The sequence below is a fragment of the Hippoglossus hippoglossus genome, chromosome 6 (assembly GCF_009819705.1).
Source record: "Hippoglossus hippoglossus isolate fHipHip1 chromosome 6, fHipHip1.pri, whole genome shotgun sequence".
NCBI lineage: Eukaryota > Metazoa > Chordata > Actinopteri > Pleuronectiformes > Pleuronectidae > Hippoglossus > Hippoglossus hippoglossus.
Window position 1 is genome coordinate 3,756,549 of NC_047156.1, and position 27,496 is coordinate 3,784,044.

General features: G+C 42.3%; 1 protein-coding gene across 1 annotated transcript; it reads left to right on the forward strand.

The window, feature by feature from the left end:
• cpne2 (copine II) lies at positions 1 to 27,027 on the forward strand. The gene is made up of 16 exons (XM_034588033.1): positions 1 to 208; positions 3,217 to 3,417; positions 6,889 to 7,068; positions 7,270 to 7,344; positions 7,591 to 7,662; positions 7,809 to 7,892; positions 8,072 to 8,161; positions 8,407 to 8,505; positions 9,972 to 10,058; positions 11,419 to 11,478; positions 16,626 to 16,759; positions 17,440 to 17,494; positions 17,916 to 17,967; positions 19,494 to 19,627; positions 24,309 to 24,545; positions 25,836 to 27,027. Exons 2-16 carry the CDS (start codon positions 3,241 to 3,243, stop codon positions 25,941 to 25,943), a joined length of 1,644 nt encoding a protein of 547 aa, XP_034443924.1. The 5' UTR covers positions 1 to 208; positions 3,217 to 3,240; the 3' UTR covers positions 25,944 to 27,027.
• Positions 27,028 to 27,496: the final 469 nt, after the last annotated feature.

A 27,496-nucleotide genomic window follows, 5' to 3' on the forward strand; every position in this document is an offset into this window, starting at 1 on the left:
GCTTGTCTGCTGTCGGAGCTGCAGCGGCTCTGAGGCACAGTGTGAATCCGGGCTGAGGAGGAATCACACCCGCGACACTGTGTCTCCCTCCGGCGAACATGGCTGCTGCACTTTTCACTCCCTCATAGAAGAAGACAGAAGAAAGAGATTTTCATTCCCAGTTGTTCGTCCTTTGAAACTGAAGAGAGAAGTTGCTTTGATATCAGAGGTGAGTTTTCACACCTTCAGCGTGTTCAACGTGGATCTGTGCAGATGAAACTGGGAGACACTGATTAATGGAGATTTGTTAACCACTGATCTGTGTGTGAGTTTGATGTTTGTGACACAGAGAAGATGCTCAAACATCTGGCAACAGCTGTTTGCTCCATTCAATTCAACTTTATTGCAGAAACAAATGATCCGCATCTGTATGAAATTAGATAAAATACAATCAAACATGTAAATACAACCATTAGCAGCCCAGTGAAGGAACGTGTATCTGTACAGCTCCATTCAAGCCTTGAATTAAAACAGTATAAGAGAGTAAAATGTATTTCAGAGACAGAAAAATGGTGAAAAAAGACAATAAATTGTTACATTGCTATAAATCTATTGAATACAACTTTATTGCAGAAACAAATATCCACATCTGTATAAAAAAACATGTAAATACAATCATACAAGATAATTCAATAGACTAATCAAATTAAAATGGCAGCAAAGCCTTGAATTGAAACAGTACAAGAGAGTAAAATGCATCAAAATACTATAAATTGATTTTTATTGTTAAATGTGGACTCAATTCAATTAAACTTTTTTGCAAACACAAAGGTCCACGTCTGTGTAAATGAATTAAAAACACAAACAACATGTAAATACAATCAGCCCACTCGAGGCACGTGTGTCTGTGTGGCACCGTTCATGCACAAGGTTATTCAACAGACAGATACAGCAGCCGAGCAGTGAATTAAAACAGGTAAAGGCAGTAAAATGCATCAAAGAAGTAGGAAAATGGTCAAAAAGAGACAATCGATAGTTAAGTTAGTGATTTTAATGCGACAGCTGCAGCAAACCACCTTGTTTCCAGTCCTGATTTGAATGATCCGACAGTTTCAGCCGACCTCAGGTAGTTCGATCCACAGGTGGGAGCAGATCCTGATCCTGGGGTCTGGGAGGACGTGCTGAGTTAGCTCCTTGTTTCCCTCGTGAACATCGTGTTTGTGTGTCGAACATTGAGTTTGATCATTTTTTTTTATCAGTGTCACGTTGAATTGAAGTCGTGTGATTGATTGCTGTTTACAGTCTGTCTGGGCACCAGTGTGGCACCAGGACGTGTAATTACACTTAATGACTGTCTGCATTGAGTTCACACACACACACACACACACACACACACACACACACACACACACACACACACACACACACACACACACACACACACACACACACACACACACACACACACTCAGGACTCAGGTGTGGATGTGCAGCAGCAGCAGGGTCAGTACCATCACACACTCTTGCGACTGTTTAAAGCAGCGGATGGTGTCAACAGCGTTAACATTAACACTGGAATATCATCACTTTCTTTTTCTACATGCATCGGCTCTGATTTGGCGAAGGAGCCTGTAAATAAGTGAAGGTTCTTCCAGTCGATGACGATAATTATCACAGTAAATTGTTGTTCTTTGAGTGATTGTTGTGGTTTTAAACTCTTCATGGACAAAATAACATTTCACAAATCGGATCAACCATGTGTTTTACCACACAATTCATTATTAATCTATCAATATACTGTATATTGAACCTTTGTGCTTTTGCTATTGATGAAAATGATATCGTGATAATTATTGATATTGCTTTGTGCCCAGCCCTGGTATAACAATCATTGTTTGTGTTGTAAGTCCTGTAACAGTTCCCCAATGCATCGCGACATCATGTCTGATTCTTGTCTGTTAATGTTTTGTTTCTTTTCATTTTCATTGGCTCATCTTATATATATATATATATATATCATTTCATTTTTTCTCTGCACTGCCTCTTCATGTCCAGGATCCTCCATCATGTCTTTTCCTGATCATTCAGACCTCTGCTGAATCCTCTGTCTGTTGTTTGTCTAATCTGTTAAACACAGTGAGTCAATGAGTCCAGTGAGCGGATGAATGAGTGAGCGATTAAGAAGATTTCAGTCAGTCAAAACAGGCTATCCAGTGAATGGCTGGGTAATTGAATGAAAATATTGCACTGGTATTTTCAGTGCACCACCAAACTACCAGCGTGACATCACAGGAGCAGGGCGGGGGGGGAGCACGCTGGTTAGGACACATTAGTATCTTAGCAACAGACGGCATCGTTTTAGCATGAGAACAAAACCTTTATTTGTCCATAACGCTCGTGGAAAATTGTTTCAAATGTGATGTACAGAGAAGCAAATGTTACAAATTACAGACGCACAAAGAAACGATTTGTGTGTTTTCTCTTCACGTCTTGCACTCAATGATTGAGGTGTCATGATTTTGGAGGTTCTGTCATCGCTTTGATCTGTGTGTGTGTGTGTGTGTGTGTGTGTGTGTGTGTGTGTGTGTGTGTGTGTGTGTGTGTGTGTGTGTGTGTGTGTGTGTGTGTGTGCGTGTGGGTGTGTGTGTATGTTTTCTACATGTGTGTCTCATTGGTTATTTCCTTCATCTGCTGAGGGCTGTAAATCCACATGTGCTGTATTGTAATTGTGATTTATTGATTATTATTTATTTGTTGTTACTTATATTTTTTATCCTTCAAAAAATGTAATTGAGGATTAATATTTTACAGTTTAACCGGAAACCTTATTACAAAGAATTAAGAAAAAAACACAAATACAACCAAATATGTTAAACTTTAATCTAGAATTTATGTTTTTTTAATGTAAAATATATATACAAATCTTTTCTGCCTCGTCTGTGAAAGATAAGATAAGATATGATAAGATAATATAATCTTCTTGTAGTTCCGCTCCAGTGAAATTTGTGCAGCTTAATTAAATTAAGGGGCCTGTCACTGGGCTCTAGTTTTAACACTGTACTTTCAACCACCACCATTGATCAACAGTCCAACTGTTCATCATGTTTATCATTGGAAGCTTTCAGGAGCTCGTGTTCAGCCAAGAAAGAGTCAGTGTGGGATGTGAGTGGGTGTGTTTAACACTTAGTTCTACTTATTTCTACTTCAGTTATTCTTCTGTTTGTATTTTTCTTTCAGGGTGATTAGTTGTGAGTTCCGATCATGGCCTACACTCTCGGCTCGGCCACCGAGGGCCAGACGCTCAGTGTCGGGCCCCAGCGCTGCGTCACCCGGGTGGAGCTGTCCGTCACCGCCGCCAGCCTGCTGGACCGAGATGTAGCCTCCAAGTCCGACCCCTTCTGTGTTCTCTTCCACGAGGTGGATGGAAACTGGGTGGAGGTAAGGATGGAGGGATGGTGGGTTAGAGGGAGAACTGATGGATGGAGGTGGAGAGGCAGGGGACAGGAAGTGAAGAAGAGGCGTGTTTTGTCTTCATTGAAAAAAATGGAGAAGTGAAGGATGAAGAGAGGGATGATAGATTAACGTTTGGATAATAAGGAGTAAAAAACAATTTCTGGTGCTTCTCCGTGCTGGGTGTCGACTCCAGGGAGGTGGAGGGATGATGATAAAAGGGAGGAGGAGATAAAGAGGAGACAGAAGGGAAGATGGAAGATTTGAACAAGTGTTAGAAGTGCTTTCAAGGTCACATTCTCCATGGTGGGTGTCCCAGCCAAGGAGGAGATAAGAGGATTTTGTTTGTTGTCTATGTTTGCAGGCAGCGTATGTTCTAAACTCACGATGTTTTGACCATCTGGCTCGAGGCCGGCCGCACTGAGCCCAGTGGGATGTTTGAGTCTGGTACTGAAGACCTGATTATTAGTGCTGTAAAGTTAAGAATATGAAGTTCCACCTTCTTTTACTGGTGACAGTGTAGAACATGTGTAAATAGAAGTATTGATTGCTATTGAATTTTTAGTCAAGTGTAATTTCTGGCATCAGATTGTGGGCTAAGCATGTGACAACAATTTCTGACTCTGGCCGAAATCTAAGATCAAAACCTGCATGTGTTAAGAGCGAAAAACCTGGAAAACAAAATCATGGTCATAATTGTTTACACTTTTAAATCAAACTTGAGAATAGATTCTGTACGTGGAGCCTTTCATTGTTCATGTCTTCTGTTTCTTCTCTGAGCCTTGTCGCTGTCATTCCATAAACACCACATAATGGGATGTGATTGACATTTTCTCGTGGCGTCGGGAGAGAAAGACATTAGCTTCAACTTGAAGACGCTGAAGAGGAACGTGGTGATGAAGACTTGTTGTGTGTAGGCTGCTGCCTCAAGGCTTTTCTACAGCGAACGGCTGGTCAACAGGGCAAAGCTGGCTTTTGTGTACGAGTGTGCATGCGTGTCTGTGTGTGTGTAGGCGAGAGCCTCGGGTTGTAGCTCGCTGTCGGTCAGCAGGGCATGTGGCTCTGATGTGAAATTGCCAACGGTTGCTGTGGCAACGGGTAGCGAAACAAAAGCTCAGTGCTCCTGGAGTGAGGGAACGACGGAGGAGGCGAAATGAGGCCCGAACCTTTTCTTGGATATCGTCCACAGCTCCACGGTTTCTTCTCACACACACTCGCAGTGTTCTCGCTTTCTGCGATCACCTCCTGTTAGCTTTGTTTTCTCTCTCTCCGATTGTTCCTCTCGTTCCTGGCGCCCGTCGTCCCCTCTCTTCATCTCACTTCCTGTCTATCTTCGTCTGTCTTGTGAGATAGAGGTGTGAGAAGCAGCTGGGTCCATCAGTGGGGAAAGAGAGCGAGAGCGAGAGTGGATAAGAGTGTGAGAGCGAGGAGGTGTGAGAGAGGGAGATGAGAAAAGAGTGAGGGGGGAAATTAGCAAGAGAGAGGGAAGGAGAAACTCAAGAAGGAAGGAAAGAATGAAGAGAACCAGTAAGATGTGATAGTTAAATCTGGCTGTAAGGAAATGATTATAGATTATAACCGGCTGATAGAAATATTGATCTCAGATTTGCTTGTTACTCGGCACCAAGTTATCACACCACGTGAGCTGTTTGCTAAATCCTCTGTTTGTTTGTTTTCTCGAATGCTAATCTCAACACGTGTCATGGACACAAATAAACACCTGGAACACGGCGAGGGAGAACTCACCTGTGATGTCACAAACTGTAGGGAGGCTTAAAGAATCACATCTTCAGCAGTGGTCTACTGTATAGTTTGTAGTTAGTTAGTTTCTATATAGATAATGAACCGTGTTTGAAAACCCAACAAATTTGTATTATGCTAATTATAAATATATATATATATTGCCAAAAACAATATTAGGGCATATTATTGTATGAATCTTGGTAATGATTCTTCAGATTTCATCATCCAAACCTTATGATAAAGAAAGGTAACTAAGGCGAAAACACAAATACAACCAGTTATGTAGAACTTGAAAATAAAATTGAAATTAAACATAAATGCACAACTTTTCAGTTTGATTTTACCAACATGTTGACAATGCTAATATCAGTTGATTTGTATCAGCATAATTACATATTGGTCAGACTCTCACTCTCACACATGATTGTATGTCTTATCAGATTATTTTTTTATTCTGTTGTTCTCAAAAATCCACTGTGATTAAAAAATAGCAACATGTGAACCCTGGATGTTTAAAGCATATCAATATATAAAAAAAGATATTGAAGCTATTAAATCAATATTTTAATATTCACGATGGGTCAAATCACTGTGTTAAATGGGACTGGGTCCAAACTGCAGTTCTCTTTGGGTGAACACAGCGTTTTAGCATCTTTGAGCTCATTATTTTTGGTTTTACGTGGCTTTTATCAGTGTCATGTTCAAGTCAGGAAACCAGGCAGTGAAACAGACACATGTTATTGAAGCTTATGTGATATTTGGTCTTTCTGTTTGACTAAAGGCATCAAGACAGATACCAGTCTTTTTTTTTCATTGTCTGTTTTGTTGGTTTCTTTTTTCGTGTCATTTATCTGAAAGTGAACACGGGCAGATAAAAATAGAGGAAGGCAGAGAGGGGATGAAGCACCACAAGGGTCTGATTCATAGCCACAGCCCGGTGAGCCAGGTTCAAATCCACAGTGACACAAATGTGAGACGTGCACTTCTGCCTGCCAGAGCTCCATGATGCCCCAGTCATTTCTGTTGTTAAGCCACAAAGTGCAGCCGTTCTCCTGCGCTCCGCTCTCATCCGTCAGATAAATGGATAAGTGCTGTGAGCCCCGTTAGCAGGTGGAAGTTAGAGCCTTCACTTCTCTGAAGTCAGTCCACAACATCTCCCTTCTCAGTTCTTTAATGAGAACAATATCTACAGAGAGATGTAAGATATTTGAATAAACACTTTCATAATCACATGAAAAAACTACACTTTATAAATGTAAATTACATTTATACAGTTACTAGATAGGGCAGAGTGATACACAAAATTTTTTATTACATATTGTAATTATTTGAACGTTATTTTAGTGGGAATGATCATTTTTGGAATCATTAAACATCACAGTTTCATAGAATAACCAACATTTACTAATTAGCATTAAATACAAAAAATATTCAAATGCAGCTATTAAAAAATAATCTGATGCTGATGGGAATATCATCACATTTGCCCAAATTTAAATTTATTTTAAGAGAATTTGAACATTTTAAACGTGGAACCTGATAAACCTGATTCACCTTGACCTCATTTTTTTTTTATTTATTCCATTTGGACATTTTGACGTTCCAGATTTTAAGGATTACAGACGAGAGGATGAACTCTGATTGACTATCACAAGGTCAAAGTGATTCATGTTTTGTTTAACGTGTCTATCTCTCTCCCTGTGTCTTGTCGTTTAGCTCGGCCGCACTGAAACCGCTGTGAACAACTTGAATCCAGTATTCGGAGTGAAGTTTCAGGTGGACTACCACTTCGAGGAGATCCAGAAGCTTCGCTTTGCCTTGTTCGACGAAGACAAGTGCGCCACTCAGCTCTACGAACACGACTTCCTCGGAGAATTCATTTGTACACTCGGACTGGTATGACTTGATTTCTCCTTTCCAGTCCAAAGTTGGTTCTGTTTTAAACAGGACGACTGAGTAAAAGTTTCTAAGAAATATTTGATTCAGGGAATTGGAATCAAACTATATTTTTAGGAACAAATCTTTGAAACCAAGACTTTCCATAAAGTTCAAACCCTCATTTTTTTTAATTCTTCATTCTCTTTGATTTTCCTCTAGATTGTGTCCAATAAAAAACTCCACAGACCATTGATCTTAGCCAATGGGAAGCCAGCTGGCAAGGGATCCATTACCGTAAGCATCAGTACTGTTTCCTTTATATCCTGGTTTTCTTTCTGTTTCCTCCGGTTGACGGACACATGTTGTACCGTATCATCACATGTTGCTCTTGTCACTGTTGTTTCTTATTATGGCATCAAGGAGTAAGGATGTTATTGAGGCTGCTGCTGTGATTGTTGCTGCAGATGTTGATGTAAGTGTAAATAGTGAAGAACCAGTATTTTTGCTGGATCTAATATCGAGCTGTAACTCCTTCTTCAGATCACAGCCCAGGAGCTGTCTGACAACAGAATCATCAGTCTGACCCTGAGTGGGCGTAAACTGGATAAGAAGGTAGGAAGCCTGCCTCGGTTGACCCCTTCCAGTCCTCACCTCTGGTCAGATGGTGACACCCTGGTGGAGCATTTTGGCTGAGAAGAGCATGAATGAGGATAGAACACGAAAAAGACTTCACAACAATGTGTCTCTGTTTCATTCAGGACTTCTTCGGGAAGTCGGACCCTTACTTGGAGTTTCACAAACAAGGAGAAGATGGTAAATGGATGCTGGTGCACAGGACGGAGGTGAGTCATGGGGCCACCTGCATGTGTCATGAGCTGTGATTTTACACAAGGTCAGACACTGTAACAGTAAGTGTGTGAGTGCTGATGCTGAGGTAATTCTACTGTGGCTGCATCATGAACTGTATATGCTGCAGAGTAATCTCATGATAACTTGACTCTTTCTGTGTCTGGGACTTCAGGTCATAAAGAACACTTTAGACCCGTCGTGGAAACCGTTTACTGTGCCGCTCATCTCTCTCTGCAATGGAGATGTGGACAGAAACATCAAGGTTGGTGATTACAACACTGCTCTGCTATGGATCTTCTTTTTTTATTAGATGTTACACATTGACAAGAGGAGAGAATGACAGACACTGTTTAGTTTTGATGCATTTTATCATGTTAAATGATTAAACACCAAAACTAAAATACTAAAAGAAAAACAGAAAGACGTACACATTGGCCAAATCATGGAAAACAAACAAGATAAGAGATAAGATAAAAATAAAATATGATGTGTTCTACTCATCAACAGGTTCTGTGTTATGACTACGACAACGATGGAGGCCATGACTTCATAGGAGAGTTTCAAGCTACGGTTTCCAAGATGACTGAAGCCCAGAACTCAGTGGAGGTAAAACGTGTTTAGCATAATTCATATTTCAGTCCAAGAAAACAAATCCCTGCTGTTACTGTTGTTCCTCCTTTGTAATTAAGCAACTGCAGTGTAGACAATCTCCTTCCTGTTTACAGCGACATGCACGTGACCAGTGTACGTGAATGATGTGATATGCATTTTCAGGTGTGTTCGTATTTCTTTAACATTAGACAGTCAAGTAGAGACTTTAATTTGAGAAACATTTCAGGGTTTCCCCGCCGGCCAAATCCCATTTTAACGCTTAAACATAAACCACCATCAGGTCAAATGTTGAAATTGTCCCCACTTGTGGTGATAATCTGTGACTATCCAAGCTGTGTTTTTCCTCTGGTGTATAATGAACATTACTGTCCCACTGTGCTGATAATTTACACCAAAGCTGCTGAATCCCTTTGCAGCAGAAGGTAACAGTGTGATTTTAAATGTCTCAAATTTCTTTTAAAGATCCAAAACAACAGGAATCTGATGTTGCACAAAATAAACAGAACCGTGCTCATCAGCTTCATTCTGTCTGATTTAGATTTACTGAATTGGCCTCTGGCTAATTTGCAGTTTAAATACATTCAAATACAATGAAGATGGAATAACAATGCACAGATTAGCAGTTTTTCCCACGTTGTGTCCTGTGCTGACCGACTGAGCCTGAAGTCTGTGCTGCCAGTGACTAAACACTGATGAGATTCATTCTTTTCTGCTAAAAATATAAAGATGCACGGATCAGAACACAGTTTATTCATTAGCTGCTCTGTGTGTGTGCGCTGGCATGTGCATCTGCGCGTATGTTCATTTGTGAAACTGCACGTGTGCGTGTGCAGAGGCCGCCTCTCCACTCGCTCTCCAGAGTCTCTTCATGTGTGGTAATGATGTTCGGGGTGACACAAAAATAACAAGCGAAAAATAAAAGGGCAGATGCAGGATGGAGAGATGGGGGAAGATGGAGGGCGACAGGCAGTGTGAAAAGGGGGATGAGGGAAATGAGAGGTGCTTTTGAGATGTAAAACAGCCTTTAGCTGAGCCCCGGGAACACTGCGAGGCATTTAGAGTTACCTGTCATCTGAATCAGCGACTGACTTAAGACATGTGAGTCTGTGCAGCGTGTGTGTGTGTGTGTGTGTGTGTCTCAAATATCTGTATTGATGAAACGCAATGTTGTAAAAGTGTGTATTTGTTGGACAAACAGCATCAAATAGAATAAATTCAGTGTTTTTCATAAACAATAGTGTTGCACCACTGTGATTTGTTTTGGTTTATGATACATCACCAAGTATCTAAGTTGCTGTGGGCGGCGTGAGGAAAACATGCAGATCAGAGTCAGGTCTGTTCATGTCCTCCCTGCTCCTCTTTCCAGCTCTGCTGTCATCTCCTCCTTCCCCCTCTTTCCCTCCCTCCATCTAACACTCCTCATCTGTCTCCTCCCTCCCACTGTCGCTGTGTCTCTGCAGGTGGAGTTTGACTGCATCAACCCCAAGAAACAGAAGAAGAAGAAGAATTACAAAAACTCTGGAACTATCATTGTCAAGTCATGTAAGGTGAGGGGAGATTGATGGATGGAGACATTTATAGACATATAACACTTGGACATGTCCTGGAATATTTCTGGGAAAAAGGAAAAGGTTTATTTCCTTTGTTGGATTGACTCCTCTGTAATATAATTCTTAAGCTGACAGGAGACAAACAACTGACCTGAAGAAATCACAGACCTTTCGGGAAAATGCTTTGAAAAACAGATGATTTAAAGACACATTTTGTCATCAACTGCTCTACTGGCCTCCATTCAGCCCAAATCAAGAATCCTCACATCTCAAAGTATAATACCTGAGTAAATATTTTAGTTTATTGTCTCAATCTCGAGCTTCAAGTCCTCTTCAATACAGAGTTAAAAATACGTCAAAGCACCGTAGGCACTGGGGTGTGGACACCGTGTGATTGACAGCTTGTACCGTACAATGGGTGCAGGTTGCAGGTGTGGGAGGGTGTGCATCAGGCTCCACCCCCCTGCTCTTCCAAATATGGTTACTTCAGGGTTTTTTTTGAAAACAAGATGGCGCTGGAGAAAATGCTGAACTCGAGGCTTCAAAGCGACAGCTCACAAATCAATTAGTGGAAAAAACAAGCTAAACGAGACTTAAAGCTGCACAAACACTAACTAACCCACTCAGGTCAGTTTCCCATCTCACACTCGACACAATGAAACATTTGATTATACCAGTTTGGATTTGATCAGCTGACACACTTCTGACTGAGCGTTCATAACTTCTGCTGAATAACTAATTAGTGTGGCAGCTTTCAGCCCAACAGACGACTCATTGAGCTGGAATACTGAGTCTTTAGATGCCGGTTGGAACGACATTAAAGCCGCGTGTGTGTGTGTGTGATGACAAGCTTTCATAATTAATTATTTTCCTCCATCCTTATTTATACTTATACACACACACACACACACACACACACACACACACACACACACACACACATACAGTACATGCACAAAAGTGCTAATGCAGTAATTATATTTGTTGGCTGCCGGCTGGGATTAGACTAATGACAGTAAAATCTGTGCTAAATATTCATTGTAATTCGAATGGAGATTGTGTTCAAACATTTATTTTTACAATTTGTAGTGTTTAGGTGCTGTTATAGTTTGTTATAGGCTGAGCTGCTGTAATCAGTTTGTACCAAAAAGCTTTGAAATGACAAACTGGATCAGAATAATAGTAAAGTGTGTGTTTATGTGTTTTATTTAAACACCGTGTGATGCAGTGAGATTCATTCATTTCTGGTTCCAGGTCATTTTAACACTGTTTTATTTACCTTTATCCACCTTTTCTCAAAAGATCATTGACTATTGTTATTTACCTTGTTTCTTACTTTGACTCTTGTGTCTTCCAGGTTACCAGAAACTACACCTTCCTGGATTACATACTGGGAGGATGTCAGCTCATGTTTACTGTGAGTAGCATATGAGCATTCCTGTGGTTTTATCCTGCCTGAAATGACATGATAATGACACACGTGCTTCCACGTACTTTGCTCCTGAAAATGAATGGAAAACATCCACAGTTTCTATTTTCATCTCCCGGGGGGGGGGGGTTACAGCGGGATGATCATTTACATTCAGGAGAGAGAAAGTGCGAGAGACAAGGAGATGTTACTCAGAGAGAGACGGAGAAATCGGGTGGGGGGGGGGGGGGTTGTAATAGGGTTTTGTGAACCTCGATTCACGGATGCTTGAATTGTGAAAACAGGAGGGCCGAGAGAAAACTGGGGGGAGAAGAGGCGAATACAAGAAAATTACTTTTGAAATGATGGAAATAGGAAGTGAGTGTGATGGTGAGATATGTGAGGAGGAGGTAAAGAAAGAGAGAGAGAGAGAGAGAGCTTCTGGTGGAAAGAGCAGCGTCTCAGTCCATTTTGTAATCTTGTTAGGAGAAACTCATATGTCCCTGGTGATGTCACACCTATTGTGTGTGAGTAAACTTGTTTATAATAGCCACAAGCGCACACACACACACAAACACACACACACACACACACACACACACACACACACACACACACACACACACACACACACACACACACACACACACAGTCATTGAGAAATCGTACTATTATCCAGGGGGTATTTGTGTCAAATACTGCTGCCCCGCTGCTAAATTCCACAACCATTCAGACCAACTCACTGTTACTGTAAAACTCACACTACACAAACTCTAAAGCCACAGACACACAAAGATAAGACTCACACACACACATTTACACCACATTACAATTCAACAAGAGCCTGTACACACAAACATTCAGTCCCTCAAAAAGTCTCTTTTACTTTCCCCATTGTCAGGAACACTTTTTGGGAATCTCTTTAAATTCCACTCGCACTCAAGTATGAACTGGTAATAATTTGGTGGTCAAAGGTCTTTTGTCGTAACTGGGGGGGAAAAAAGAAAAGGTTTATATAATTTATAATTGTTTGGAATTTTTCTGGCTCAAGGTCACGGTCAAGTACAAAAGAGCTGTTGTGGGGAGGTGACCTGATTTCTTTTGTTTTACAGAGATGCTGTAGGTGTCAGGGGATGTGTTTTATTCGTCTACTGGGGACAGAAATCTGACAGATTGTGTTAAAATCAGGGCACACACACACACACACACACACACACACACACACACACACACACACACACACACACACACACACACACACACACACACACACACACACACACACACACACACACACAGGCAGTGACAACCTTCAGTGTCAGCCTGTTATTTTTTTTACCTTGTCTTATTGTTTGAAATTATGCTTTAATGCAAAGTGCATGGTTATTGTTGCCATAGTGACGCTTTGTGCTGTTCAAGACAAAGTTGGCACCATGATGAACGAGAGAGAAAGGGAACATAAGAGCAGAACAGTGGGATGTGTCTAATTTAATTTGTCAGTTAAGACGATGGTGTTTATCCTCATAATGTAAATAGGTTTGCTTTCATTAAGACCAAATACTGCTCTTCATTTAGTAAATATTTTCAGGTGATTTAAAAAGTAACAGCGTTTGATTGCCAGATTTTTGGATTTACAGGTTTTATTTCAGCCGACAACATCAACGAGCACTGTTTTAAAATGAGACGCCTCTTTTTCTTATCTACCCTAACTACTGAAAATGTTCATGGTAGATCTGTCACCTTTTATAGCTGCAATCTGCATCGAGTGCTCGCTGGAAATAGAGCTTGAAACTTAATAGGATGATGCTTATGCATGAATTAGTCGCGAGATAGATATGAAATCAAAAAGCTTCAGCCTCTACACGCTGTAATGTCGCTCTCACTTAGCAGCAGAATATGCAATGATCCTGATTATACGATAAAACTCTCACATTAGCTCTAGTTCCTGTCGTATGTGCTCTTGATGACCAGTTCAAACCGGAGCGGTGAGTTCGGACTTGACCAGCAGTGATGAGTTTTCAGTCATGAGGACTCTCTACTTCCAGTCGGCTCTCCTTCTCACTGACTGAGGTGAAGGAGAAACTCTCACATCTGTGGAGGTATTTCACTGACTGAACGTGTGCATGTAAAGACGTCGGTTACAATACAAACAACCAACTTAATGTGTTACAATAGAAACATCACCAGTAGTAGAATTTTTAAATGGCTGCTTGTAGTTTTTGATGAGAAACAGATGTGAACATTTGAATCATTTCCTCCTCCAGACCTGGATTATTCGTAATGAGCCGAATTTCAGTGCGTTGGGAACATTTGTCTGTTCTCGTGGTGACGAGATGAGAAAATTTAAGTCGGAATGGGAACTCTTAAATCCTCACTGCTCCCTCCTAATCTTTTGCCTTTTGTCAAAGACCTGCAGCTTTTTCACTGACACACACACACGCACGCACACACATGCACACACACACACACACACACACACACACACACACACACACACACACACACACACACACACACACACACACACACACACCTAATACAGTATTAACACAGATACCTCCTCTTATTCTTACTATTTACATACACACACGTGAGCACAAACACAATGTCCTTCTACACACTCTCTTTCTCTCTCCTGCTTACACACTACGACTGATTTACGCACAATCTCCTGAAACATGACACAAACCCAAATGCAGCATCTCCTCCATACAAACATTTTACCACACACACACACACACACTTTGGCTCTGTGAACAAGCGGCGCTCTCTGTGTGCACACACGTGCAGAATCTTCAAACATGCACCTTCCCTGCTCGTGCAGGCGGACTGATTTAGACATGCTGAAGCACACATAATCTCACAAAGATGCTTGATCGTCGAGGACTTTCGTCTTCTCACATGCACATTGCCACTAATATGCATAGATTTTACACACAGACACACACAGACACACACACACGCATGCAGAAAGAGCTGCTCCGCGGTGTTCAATCAGACTTAGTTTGGCTCTAATCCTAATCTCCAGGAAGAGAAAGTCTTGAGGCTGTGGAAGATGGAAGAGAGAGAGAGAGAGAGGAACATCTCTGTGTTACACACTCCAACACAAAGACACAGCCTCACACTGCTGCTTGTGAAAGACTCAGTTCATCGGAATCTCTTGTGTTTGATATCATTCAGCATCGCTGGTTGTAAGGGAGCTTGGTGAGTGGAGAACAGGGTGTACGAGATGTACAGTGTGTACAGTAAACATGTCTCATGTAGTAAAAGTCGCCCTCTCTGTGTTTTTATGGATACCTTCAGAAGAGGGGATGATCTCCCTCATATGTTTGTATGGAAAAGGCACAAACTGATCACATGGAGGTTTGTAAGTGTAAATAGTGAGACAGGCTGACCTCGGTCCCAAAAGTCTTTGCTCATGTTCCATCCTTTCACCAAGTTTCATGGGAATCTGTTGTGTAAATGTTGTGTAATCCTGCTGACAATCAAACAAACAAAAGGACAGGGCGTGAAAATATAACTGCTTTTGCAAAGGATAAAAAGTAAAAAGGTATTGATAAGTAAACATAAGGAAAAATAAATTAGCATTATGTATTGGGTTGACACATGAAATTGAAATTTGAAGGTTTAATTGACACCTGATTATTGGGCAACGTGGGTCTGTCTTCACACGTATGTTCCAGGAAGTAACACACACACACACACACACACACACATGCCAACACATTTACAAAGTACACAGCAGCACCCTAATTCTGTCACCCTACATCTGTGTGTCCGTCACTCCTGCTGCCCCTGGTGCTCTTCATTCTCCCCCATCTCTCCTTCCTCCCATTCTTCACCTCATTTTCCCAATTTTCTCTCTTGTACTCATCCACCACTTCTCCATTTTGTCCTTCTTCTGTTGTTGTCCGTGCTGAAGCAGGACATTGTTGTTTTTATCACACTCATAGTGGCTCCAGATGTTAAATTACAAAAAGAGGGAGATGGTTGAGAAAATATTTAAGCTGATAGAAGGGGGGGGGGGGGGGTTCTGGGTCGGGTTCTTGTCACCACAGAAACTGCTGCTCGACGCCTGAGGAAAAGCTTGTCACTTTTAATCTCATATTATGTTAGGCTGTGTATCTGTGCGTGTGTGTGTGTGTGTGTGTGTGTGTGTGTGTGTGTGTGTGTGTGTGTGTGTGTGTGTGTGTGTGTGTGTGTGTGTGTTTGTGTATGTTCTCACAGTGTCACCCTGTGGTCATCTGTGTTAAAAATATGCCTTTGTGTGATTTCAGGGACATTTTCTTTCTTTCTTTCAATTTTCAGACACGGCTGCAATACAGTATTTTTTTATCAGTCCTCAGATGAAAACCTTTTTTGTCCTAAATTTAAGAAAACCAGACGATGTGTTTAATGAATCAGGGAAACTGCTGAGATCAACAATTTTTCTATAAAGGATGTAACCACAATAACAATGTTGAAGTGCAACAGGTCTTTTTTTGTAATTGTACAGTTGAAGTTCTTACTCCGAGATAACGAGACGTTCCAGCAACTGCAACTCCATTTTCTCTATTGTTTCCCTCAGACCTTCACTTTACATTCTGTATTTAATGGAACAAATAGGGAATCATCTTGTGTCATTGTTTGTTTTCAGTCAGTTTATTGAAAATATCGACATGCTTTGAGCTTTCATGTTGTTATTGTCTTCTGAGTTATGAAGGTGTTTTAGAAAATGAAAGTATGTCATTTCTGCACTTTTAATTGAGAAACAACTCTGCTCGTGTCTGTAATCGGGGAAATCGACTTTATATTAACAGCATCAAGCTCAGGTCGGGTTCAGATACAAAAAAACAGACATTCTGTTTACTGGGGAGAAGAGGAGCTCGCTCAGACCTTCAGCTTTTTAACTTTACAGAACTGTTAAATCCACAAAAAAAACTGTATAACAGACCTAAAAACCCAAAACCTATGTCGATGGCAGAAAAATCATTGTACTATCTGGATATTTCCTGTCACAGTTATTCAGAGGAAAAACTATAAAACTGGATTTGTACAATTTCATTTATGTCAGAAGAACCACCGTCACAGTATGTTGAGACCATGAAACTCATCACTGCACTGCAGGTTTTTGAGAGGATGACCTCTACTGAATCGTCATTTCTCTATGTCCATAGGTGGGTATTGACTTCACAGCATCCAATGGGAACCCTCGAGAGCCGTCCTCCCTCCATTACATCAACCCGCTGGGCAGCAACGAGTACCTCGCTGCCATTTTAGCTGTGGGACAAATCATACAGGACTATGATACGTGAGTATGATGAGAAAGACTTGGATCTGTTGTCTCTACAAACAAAGTGACAGCTCAGGTTTATCGGTGCTGGAGTTTTCCAAATGTAACAGTGAAATAGAAATGATTTCCCTGCCACGTCACACTGGGGTTCACAGAAAGCTTTTAACAGGTTTATCGGTTCCTTAATATCCATCTTAATCCCATCGCCTACCTGAGCACCACTGTGCAGTGCTTTGGCATGAAAGTCACAATACATGGAACACACAACCGTCTGTTTGCTCTGTTTATCTGCGTATTTATACCTAGAAAATATGAAAAACATGTTATTAAAACAATGAACTTTTCATATCCTGACACTGATCCGTTTTGGTTTTTCTGGCATGGCAGCAAAACTCTTCCATGCATTTGTACACAAAACAATTACTTCCTTCCTACTTACCTAAAAAAAGCTAATATCAATATCTGTGTATCCTGCCCTTCAGATAAACCTCTTTCCTCACTGACAGTTTTACAGTTTTACCTTTTTTTTCTGCCACCTCTGCTTGTTTCTCTGCAAATGTCTGTGAACGTGTGTCTTTGTGTGAATGAGGTAATGGGATTTTCTTCTGCTGTCGAAATCCAGCTTGTTGAATGTGGTTGAAAAATAAGAAAAAAGGTTTAACTTGTGTTCCAATCTGTTGTCATGGTTTCCTCCTCAGCGACAAAATGTTTCCTGCTCTGGGATTTGGAGCTCAACTCCCACCAGACTGGAAGGTAAACGTGTGTGTGTGTGTGTGTGTGTGTGTGTGCGTGCGTGCGTGCGTGCGTGCGTGCGTGTGTGTGTGTATGTGTCACAGAGAGAGTGAAAGAAAGGCGGGGGGGGGGGGGGTCACATGCAAACTTCCAGTTGAAACAAGCCTGTATTGTACACACATTTCTATAAACACGGAACAAACACACGTACAAAAAAGCAGCTTTATACATATTCACATGATTATGCAACTGTCAACCCATCTGTGTTGCCATGGCGCTGAGCTGATGAAAAGGACAAAGGAGAGAGAGAGAGAGAGAGAGAGAGAGAGAGGGTGGGAGGGAGAAGGTGTGGGAGAAATGGACTGTATTTCTCATCAGTATTTTTACTGCGGACTGAAGGACGAACATCACTATCTCTATTGTCTGTTTGTCGTCTCCTCAGGTGTCGCACGAATTCGCCATCAACTTCAACCCCACTAACCCCTTCTGTTCAGGTGAGACCCCCCCCTGTTGGAATACTGATTATAGTTTCCCAGTTTCATATCTGGCTTTTTTTTATTGTACTAATCTCTATCTTTGGTTCTCTGGATTCTCTTGGGTCTTTGAGACAAATATGAATATAGAGATATTGTTTCAACATAAACTCCATGAAGGACTAGAGATATTGATTTAGATATTTTTCTCATTCATAGCCAGCGCTCATAATGAACCATTAACAGTTAACTGACAAGAATTAAATGTTCTTGACACATAAACAAATAACAAGAAGCCTAATAGAAGCACAAACAGTAGAACATGACTCATTCTCAAACACTTTCTCACATCATACTCTCACAGGAGACACAAAAAAAAATGTTAGGCCTTGAAAAATCTAAAATATGTTAAAGCATTGCCAACAAGGTCTTAAATATATGCAGGAAGGTCTTAATTGCTCGTTTAATGCCACTTCCATTGTGATTTTTAAGAGAAATGTGTTGGCAACATTCATAATGTGTAGTGTTAAACTGTTTCTATTAATCTGTGTTTAACGGTTCATTTTAAACATCCCTGTGATATTCAAACAAACAAATGTGACTTTTCCATTAACAAGAACTCGCTCACACACACATGCTGACTCATTGTTTACAACTGTTCATTCATCACCAGCTGTCGCTCATCTCGGCTCAAAGGTTGTCGTCTTCTTTCTGGCTTGAACCCACATGTTCAGCCTGCAAGCAGCATGAACAGATAGGATTGGCTGAGACGTGTCTCGCCCTGTAAAGATGTAAAACACATGTTTACAATAGTATAATATATATAAAAACATTGACAGACCCATGTTACAGTGGAGGATTCTTCAGTTTGAAAACCCTGTCGGACACACAGTTGAATAAAAAGACAACTTCAGATCTTGTGACAGCAGCAGGAGTTTCACTTCTCTGAATATCTTGTTGCATCTGAGTAAATAACACATTCACACTTCACCTCCACTTTCTGCTGAAGATCGCACAAATAATTTCCCCTGATCATTCAGACCAGTGCAAGTTTATTCATATTTATTTATTAGAGCACAACTCTCGAGAGGTTGAAAGCCTGGCTCTGGTTTGATTTAATGTATAATTACAACCCCTCAAATAGTAATAATGAACAATATTTCTTAAAAATATGAAAAATGTACATTGAAAGTAAAATAAAAATGTAATCTGTAGTAAAAAAATGAAAACAAAACATGTGAAATAAAAAGTATAAACTGTGCATGAAAATATATAATGTATTTTCATGAATTTCAGTTAAAGTTTCCCCTATTCTTTGCATTTCTTACTATGAAGGTGTATATTTTTTATAAAGTTAATATGCATTAAAAAAGCACAACTTTTAAGTCAAATAAGCAGGTTAGGGGTTATATTTAAGTCACAGTATGGATTAATCTTATTTGAGTCAGAGAAATGCTGAAGAGAAACCGAACCTGTTTTCCCTTCCTCTGGTCTCTCTTCTTAAAATTGAAGTTGTCTCTACATTTAAATTCTCTGTCCCTCTCTAGGTGTGGAGGGCATTGCCGAGGCCTACTCCACCTGTCTCCCTCACATCCGGTTCTATGGCCCGACAAACTTTTCTCCAATCATCAGCCATGTAGCGCGTTTCGCTGCCCAGGCCCTTCAACAGGAGAAAGCAGCGGTAGGTGACAATAATTAACCTGGTTATCTGCCTTTCCACATTTTAATTATTCCTCATTTGAACTGGTATAATTAAAAGCAGAAAGATGAGACAGAGCGCCGTCATGTATTACCAACACACAGCCAGCTATTTACTGCTATCTGTCTGAACACCCTCCTTTGTTGACACACTTGGCAGGAACGGTCCACGTCTTCCAGGGAGAGACTGTGGAAATGTAGCCACAGGTCTCTCAAGAGAATTTTTTTCATGCTGCAGAATCACGCTGCAGAATCCCAAACTGAAATCAATTTTAATATTGAATTAGATATCGACTGGAGGTGAGAGAGCAAAGGTCGAGTCCTGGTTAAACTGGGGCAGGCAGTTAACAGCTCAGGCAGGAAGGATCAGAGACTTTCTAAAGACGGGCAACATGAATGCTCCCTAGAAATCATCTTGATTGCCCCCCCCCCCTGTTGGCATAAACCCCACCTCCTCCATGTTAGAGGATTGGACATGCGCCAAACTAGAACATTTTATTATTATTGGATAGTATATATGCTAAAACCTGTCAGGGTGTTTGTACTCACATTTCAGCAGCTTCATGGTCGACAGTTTGTGCGTCTGTTGGCTCAGACTGCAGCCATGTTGACCACAGGGCGACAGACTGGAGTGACACCTCCTGTGGGACATCTTCTGTCCTTACACCACTTTGCAGCTGAGACACTGACAGGGAAGTTCACACGTTTTCGAGTAACCTCCAATCTGAGTTTCTCATTTTAAAGCTAGAGGCGTAGCTTTGACTTAAACTACTCGCACTACTTTTCCATATATACATTCCCTCTTTACGTCACCACCGTAGACATGTTAATCTTCATACATGACAAATACGATTAACAGCACACATACTGTCATCTCCCTTTTAGTCAGAGAACCAATCCCAGCTGAGCTTGTTTGATCTCAACCAATGAATTGCAGCTTAGTTTACTTCCAACTGGTGAAACCACTGGATTATGTATTTTAAGCAGTAACACCTCAAATCCAAATTAAGGGGCGAGCCTGGGGGTCTGTCTCACACCCAGGGAGAGATTTTCTATTTAGTAACATTTCTTGGGAGGAATTCTTGTAGTACTCCTGGAGCTGTGGCACAGTCTGGTTCAAGACATGAGAACATAACACACAGTCTGTCATAGTGTAGGGTGATATGAGATTATAATACTACTGAAGCCCACAATAGTTTCACTTTGTGGGAATTATACATATACACACAGTTTCTTAATGCAACAGGAAGGTGCCCAGGACATTATTTGATTCATAACCACTGAATAAAATACAAAATACAGCTAAAGGTGCATGAAACGCTGCATCTACTCTGCCTGAATGAAAAGAAAAAACAGATACATGAGCAATTAAAACAGAGACACAGGGTTAAACCTGGGAAAGTGCCCTTTAAAAAAAAAAATGTCTATACAAGTACCCGTGTCACACACTGTTTTTAAAATAATCAGCCTTCCCACACCCAAAATCTCGGGCCCGTGGACAGAGCCTTCACAGGCCAAACACTCATGATTGCTCATGACTCCGACCCCCCCGTCTGATTTCCAGAATTTCCAATTTCAGTTTTCCAGACTTTGATTTCCAAAGTTTCAAACATTTCCTTTTGCTATTTGCTCCTGAGTAAGATTGTTTTTTTTTTTACGTTCGGCTAAGCAGAAGTTTCAAACAAGCATTGTTGAGCTTTGCTGTTTGGAGTCTGTTCTAATCACTGCTGCTCCAGCTTCTAAATCTGCCTCTCGGGGGCCAAAAATAAGAGTTCGTGTCTGTCAGCCACGGACTTAATTACCGTGAGGCAGCAGTGGTTCGCTCTGGCGAAGGCTCAAACCCCTGTGAGCACCCCGAGGGGCAGGAGCAGGATCATGTCAAGCACATGTGTCTGTTTTAATGTCCAGAATAACAAGAGAGAAGAGTTTAAAATGAATATAAGTAGTAATTTGGTCTTTTATTACTGTGAAGCTGGAGCGTGTTTCAGTTTGTGATGTTTATGTCCTCGAGCTCATGTTTGTGACTGCGGAGAAAACAACAGTGGGCACAAACCGGGGTCCTGCACACACTGGGGTCCTGCACACACTGGGGTCCTGCACAAACTGGGTTCCTGCACAAACCAGGGTCCTGAACACACTGGGGTCCTGCACACACTGGGGTCCTGAACAAACTGAGGTCCTGAACCAACTGGGGTCCTGAACCAACTGGGGTCCTGAACAAACTGGGGTCCTGCACACACTGGGGTCCTGAACCAACTGGGGTCCTGAACAAACTGGGGTCCTGAACAAACTGGGGTCCTGCACACACTGGGGTCCTGCACACACTGGGGTCCTGAACCAACTGGGGTCCTGAACAAACTGGGGTCCTGAACAAACTGGGGTCCTGCACACACTGGGGTCCTGCACCAACTGGGGTCCTGCACCAACTGGGGTCCTGAACAAACTGGGGTCCTGCACCAAATGGGGTCCTGAACCAACTGGGGTCCTGAACCAAATGGGGTCCTGCACCAAATGGGGTCCTGAACCAACTGGGGTCCTGAACAAACTGGGGTCGTGCACCAACTGGGGTCCTGAACCAACTGGGGTCCTGCACACACTGGGGTCCTGAACCAACTGGGGTCCTGAACCAACTGGGGTCCTGAACACACTGGTGTCCTGCACCAACTGGGGTCCTTAACAAACTGGGGTCCTGCACACACTGGGGTCCTGAACCAACTGGGGTCCTGCACCAACTGGGGTCCTGAACCAACTGGGGTCCTTAACAAACTGGGGTCCTGCACACACTGGGGTCCTGCACACACTGGGGTCCTGAACAAACTGGGGTCCTGCACACACTGGGGTCCTGCACCAACTGGGGTCCTGCACAAACTGGGCTCCTGCACAAACTGGGGTCCTGAACCAACTGGGGTCCTGCACAAACTGGGGTCCTGAACCAACTGGGGTCCTGAACCAACTGGGGTCCTGCACCAACTGGGGTCCTGAACCAACTGGGGTCCTGCACAAACTGGGGTCCTGCACACACTAGGGTCCCGAACCAACTGGGGTCCTGAACAAACTGGGGTCCTGAACAAACTGGGGTCCTGAACAAACTGGGGTCCTGCACACACTGGGGTCCTGAACAAACTGGGGTCCTGCACACACTGGGGTCCTGAACAAACTGGGGTCCTGAACAAACTGGGGTCCTGCACACAATGGGGTCCTGAACAAACTGGGGTCCGGAACAATCTGGGGTCCTGAGCACACTGGGGTCCTGAGCACACTGGGGTCCTCCACACGCTGGGGACCTGCACATTCTGCTGACATCAGAGTCGACAAAGAGCCGTGGGAGTCTCGAGTTAGGAATAACTCAGCACGATGTTCCCACTGGGGTCAGTCATTAAAAGAAAAGCAGCCATGTGACTCTCGCAGGAGGTTTGGATCTACAAGGTTCCAACAAACTGTTCATGTCCCTCTCGTGCACACATCCAGTGGCACATCTCCTGCCTGAATGTGGAGAGAGCTGGGTAGCTGGGTATCATTATGCTCCCACAGGGCTTTTTGTCCATAATTGTACCCTGTCACCCTGTGGAGAACAAATACACGAGCCAAATGCACAAAGGCTCGAACTCGTCTGTGTGTCGTGTTCTGAAAATCCTATTGTTTCAGTAAGGAAATGATTACAGACCCTTTCTTGTTTCAGATTATTGTGAGTTCAAACAGGGGTGGACCGTGGCAAGGAGTTAACGCACAATAAGATGTGACAGGCACAGCAGAGGAGTGTGTGGACCACATGCTGGCACAGGGGCTGGTGACTGTGTGTGTGTGTGTGTGTGTGTGTGTGTGTGTGTGTGTGTGTGTGTGTGTTGTAAGTGGGTGGGTGTGTAACAGGCCGCACACACAAATCGGCTGCTGCTCTTCCTCAGTGATCCTGTCCCTGCTCCTGATAATGAGAGAACCTACAACTGCAAACTGTGTGACCATGTAGGAACACACTCCTGCTGCTCACACACACACACACAGACACACACACAGACACACACAGGCACACACACACAGGCTGTGGCCGGTGCAGTCTACGCGTGTCCCAGTGTGCGAGCGACCCTGTCTGTGTGATAATGATTCTCTAATGAGCGCTGCTGTTAGCACATTAAAGAGACAGGCTTCAGAGCCCTCCCTGCGTGTGTGTCTGTGTGTGTGTCTGTGTGTGTCTGTGTGTGCATCATGGAAGTGGAATTTTGAAGAAAGTTTTGAAGTGAAGTCAGTGTGTGTCTTCATCTGGTCGTTTCATAGGAAAACCATCGACGCTCTAGTTTGCAGAACTGATCATTGTTTGTGTTTGTTGTGTTTTCACTGGTGTCTGTTTGTGGATTTGTTTGTTTGGCAGCAGGATTATGCAAAAAGTGCTGAACCAATTTACACCAAACCGAGAAGAACTCATTAAATTTAGTTGTGGATGCGTTTAAAGGGGCAAATCAACACTCTCATTAACATATTTATGGTGCGGACATGAGTTTGCACAGTTTGGAGCAGATTATCAAACTACCTCCTTCTCTATTAGAGCAACAGAGACGTGTAGGTTTGTTTTCCTCTGCATATTCTTGCATTTTCAAACGTTTTAACCCCTTTCTGTCTTTTCTCGTTCTCTCTTCTTCTCCTCCCTCCCTCATCCATCTTCCCCACTGCAGCAGTACTTCACTCTCCTCATAATCACAGATGGTGTCATCAGCGACATGGACGAGACGCGTCACGCCATCGTGCAGGCGTCTAAGTTACCCATGTCCATTATCATAATCGGCGTGGGCAACGCAGACTTTGCTGCCATGGAGTTTCTGGATGGAGACGCCAGCGTGTTGAGGTCCAACTCAGGAGAGGAGGCTGTTCGGGACATCGTGCAGTTCGTCCCCTTCAGGGATTTCCGTAATGTGAGTATCAGCCTGTTAAACACAGAAAACTATGGGATGGATGGTTTACTGGTTGTTAGAATAGCTAAGCTAAGAGATAGGCAGTGTGAAACCAATCTCAGACTCTGAAAATCATCCTGGTCAACATTATCTGGGGTTATTGTGAATTCTGTCACGATAATTTTGACCAGTACTGTAACAACATGATGTCATGAGTGTGTGTGTTTATCGAATGGTCTGCTGGATTACAGCTGCACACACACACACACACACACACACACACACACACACACACACACACACACACACACACACACACACACGGTAGATGAGGGTAGCTGCCTGCATGTGTTCTGTTGATGAGCATAAACTTACACTGGTTGTGTTCATGTTAATGAGTTTTCATACATGTGTGATGTAGAATAGCACACAGGTTAATTAGTGTGTGCGCTTTTATTGTGTGTGTGTGTGTGTGTGTGTCTGTGTGTGTGTGTGTCTGTGTGTGTGTGGGCTGGTAGTGGGCGAGCTCACTTCCTTTGTTGTGGGCGGAACAGACAGTGTTTTCTGGCTTCAGTCCAGTTTGTTGGTTTGTTGGTGGGAGGGCGAGAGACACCAGAACAGAGAGGGAGAGAGAGAGAGAAGCTCAGACTGAGGAAACGTATTAATGAGACAAACATGAAAGTGTTGGCAGCTCAACTTTTACTACATATCGTCAGTGCAGTCGGTGCTGATTAGATTAATTAGTTTGTTTTCACTCCTGTCTGTTGATTTGTTTATTTATTTGTTAGTTGTATGTTAGATTACACAGAAAGAACTGCACGGATTTAGGGTTAGGGTTAGAGACTTGGTGGAATGATGCATTGTGGGTCGGGAAGAACATTTTGGTGCGGGTCCGGATCAGAGAGTGGATCCAGGATTATTTATTTTTCTCTCTTTTTAACATAGCGAGAAATGCCGTATTTCAACATTATCAGTTTTCTCAGGAAAGAAATAATTGATGTTGGAAAAAAAATCAGGCACGTTTAGGGAACTGATGTCTATGAGTGTGATAAATTTGTTGTAGTTTAATTGGATTTAAGGGAACTAAAGTGGATGTATGTCTGACGAACACAAAACAAACCCAATATTTCGAGACAAACACGTAGAAGACATCGACAAAGAGCTCAACTTGGAACAATGACAAGATCTGAGAGCTTTTTGTGATCAGACCCGAAGCTGTAAACATGAACTCTTGATCTCACAGTGAAATGAATAGTTCTGTTGTGTCTCGTTTTCGTGTGTGCGTGTGAAAATGTTGTGTTTCTCTCCCAGGCTCCCAAGGAGACTCTGGCCAAGTCGGTTCTGGCCGAGCTGCCTCAGCAGGTCACTCAGTATTTCAAGCAGCGGAATCTCCCGCCCATCAACCCGGCACCGGAGTGAGACGCCGTGAAGACGAGGGCCCCGCACGCTGTACCATAGCTCAACTAAACCTGTCCTCTCCTTAATGACAAACCAGAAAGAAAACCTCCCTGCCTCTGTGTTAAAATAAGAAGATAGCTCAGCCAGTGTGAATCCATCAGACGTGACTTTCTGTGTGTTAAAGCTTCGCAGCACAGATCTTTGATGAGTGCGTAACGGACACGTGTGAAGTGAAGGCAGGCGGCAACAAGCAGGAAAGACACAATGTGAAGGGAAAAATATCTTGATTAATCAGGACGTAGGTAGTTTGTTGTTTTTTTTGCTTTTTGCATGTGTGTGTCTTGTGCCTGAGACCATGTGATACATCCTTGGTGTGACGTCCTCTCTGAGCTGAAGTGCATCTGTGGTTGAATCCTCTCCTGTCGTTGTTTGGATGGTTTTTCCGGCAGCAGATCAGACGAACTGAACCGAGCAGTGTTCCTTCACCTCCTCCGCCCGGGGGAAGCTTTTGATCCCCTTGTCGTGCTGGAGGCAGGTTTAAGGCTCCGCTGTGTTAATGTGCTGGGCCGACTGAGGTGGGAGCTGTAGCAGCGACACAGGGTAGATGTGAGATACTGAGTCAAATCCTCCGGCTCTTAAAAACACGGGGCCCCATTTTGATCGCTTTTGCAAAAATCCTTGTATTTCTAATGACTTCGGTTCATCCTGCATGTCGTCGATATCTACTCACTGTTTACAACGTTACGATGCTGATGATCACTAACGCATGGTTTTCTTTTTTCCAGATTCTGTATTTAATAGAGTTTGTACATATTTTAATTGTGTGGGAACAAATAGAGGAAGTGTGTCATGTCAGAGTTTTAACTAGCGGAAGCAGACAGGAAGTTTCTGATATGCATGTACAGGATATCGAATGTATATTTCTATGATGCTGTTCATGTTCTGATAAGCCGATGTTTTTAATGTACTTTTTATGCAGTGCTGAATTGTGTAATGAAAACTGCTACTACGTGTGTTACTGTGCATCTTTGTAATAAATGTGATATTCGTTTTATAAAGTTGTGTCCATGTCCACGCTCAGGTTAATAAACTCAAGAAAATATCACGTGTTCTGTGTGATTCTGTGGATGTTTTACATAAACATTTAGTCCCTCTCACACAGCAAGCTTCAGTTTAACACCAGAACTTATTTATTTCAGGAATCTAATAAAAAAAACATCAACCTGGACGAGTAAAAATAACCAACTTATTTCTGATTTCCATTTTTTATTTAGACTCATTCATGCAAAGTTACAGCAGCTTCACATTCTGACCTCAGCTTCACGACTCACTGCTGATTTGATCGGGACAAATTAAAAACTTTAACTCCTAGAATCCACTCAAGGTTTTTAAATGAAGTAATGGAAGAATGAAGGCAAAAATTACCGTAAATTCTAAATTATGTCCAATGGATTTTAAGCCACATTAGAAATTCTCCAGCAATGCAAATTCAGCCCGAGACATTGTTCCAGTCTTTTGATACAATAATTATAACTAAATACATCCAACCAATGAAATTCCCATCAGCCTCTGGT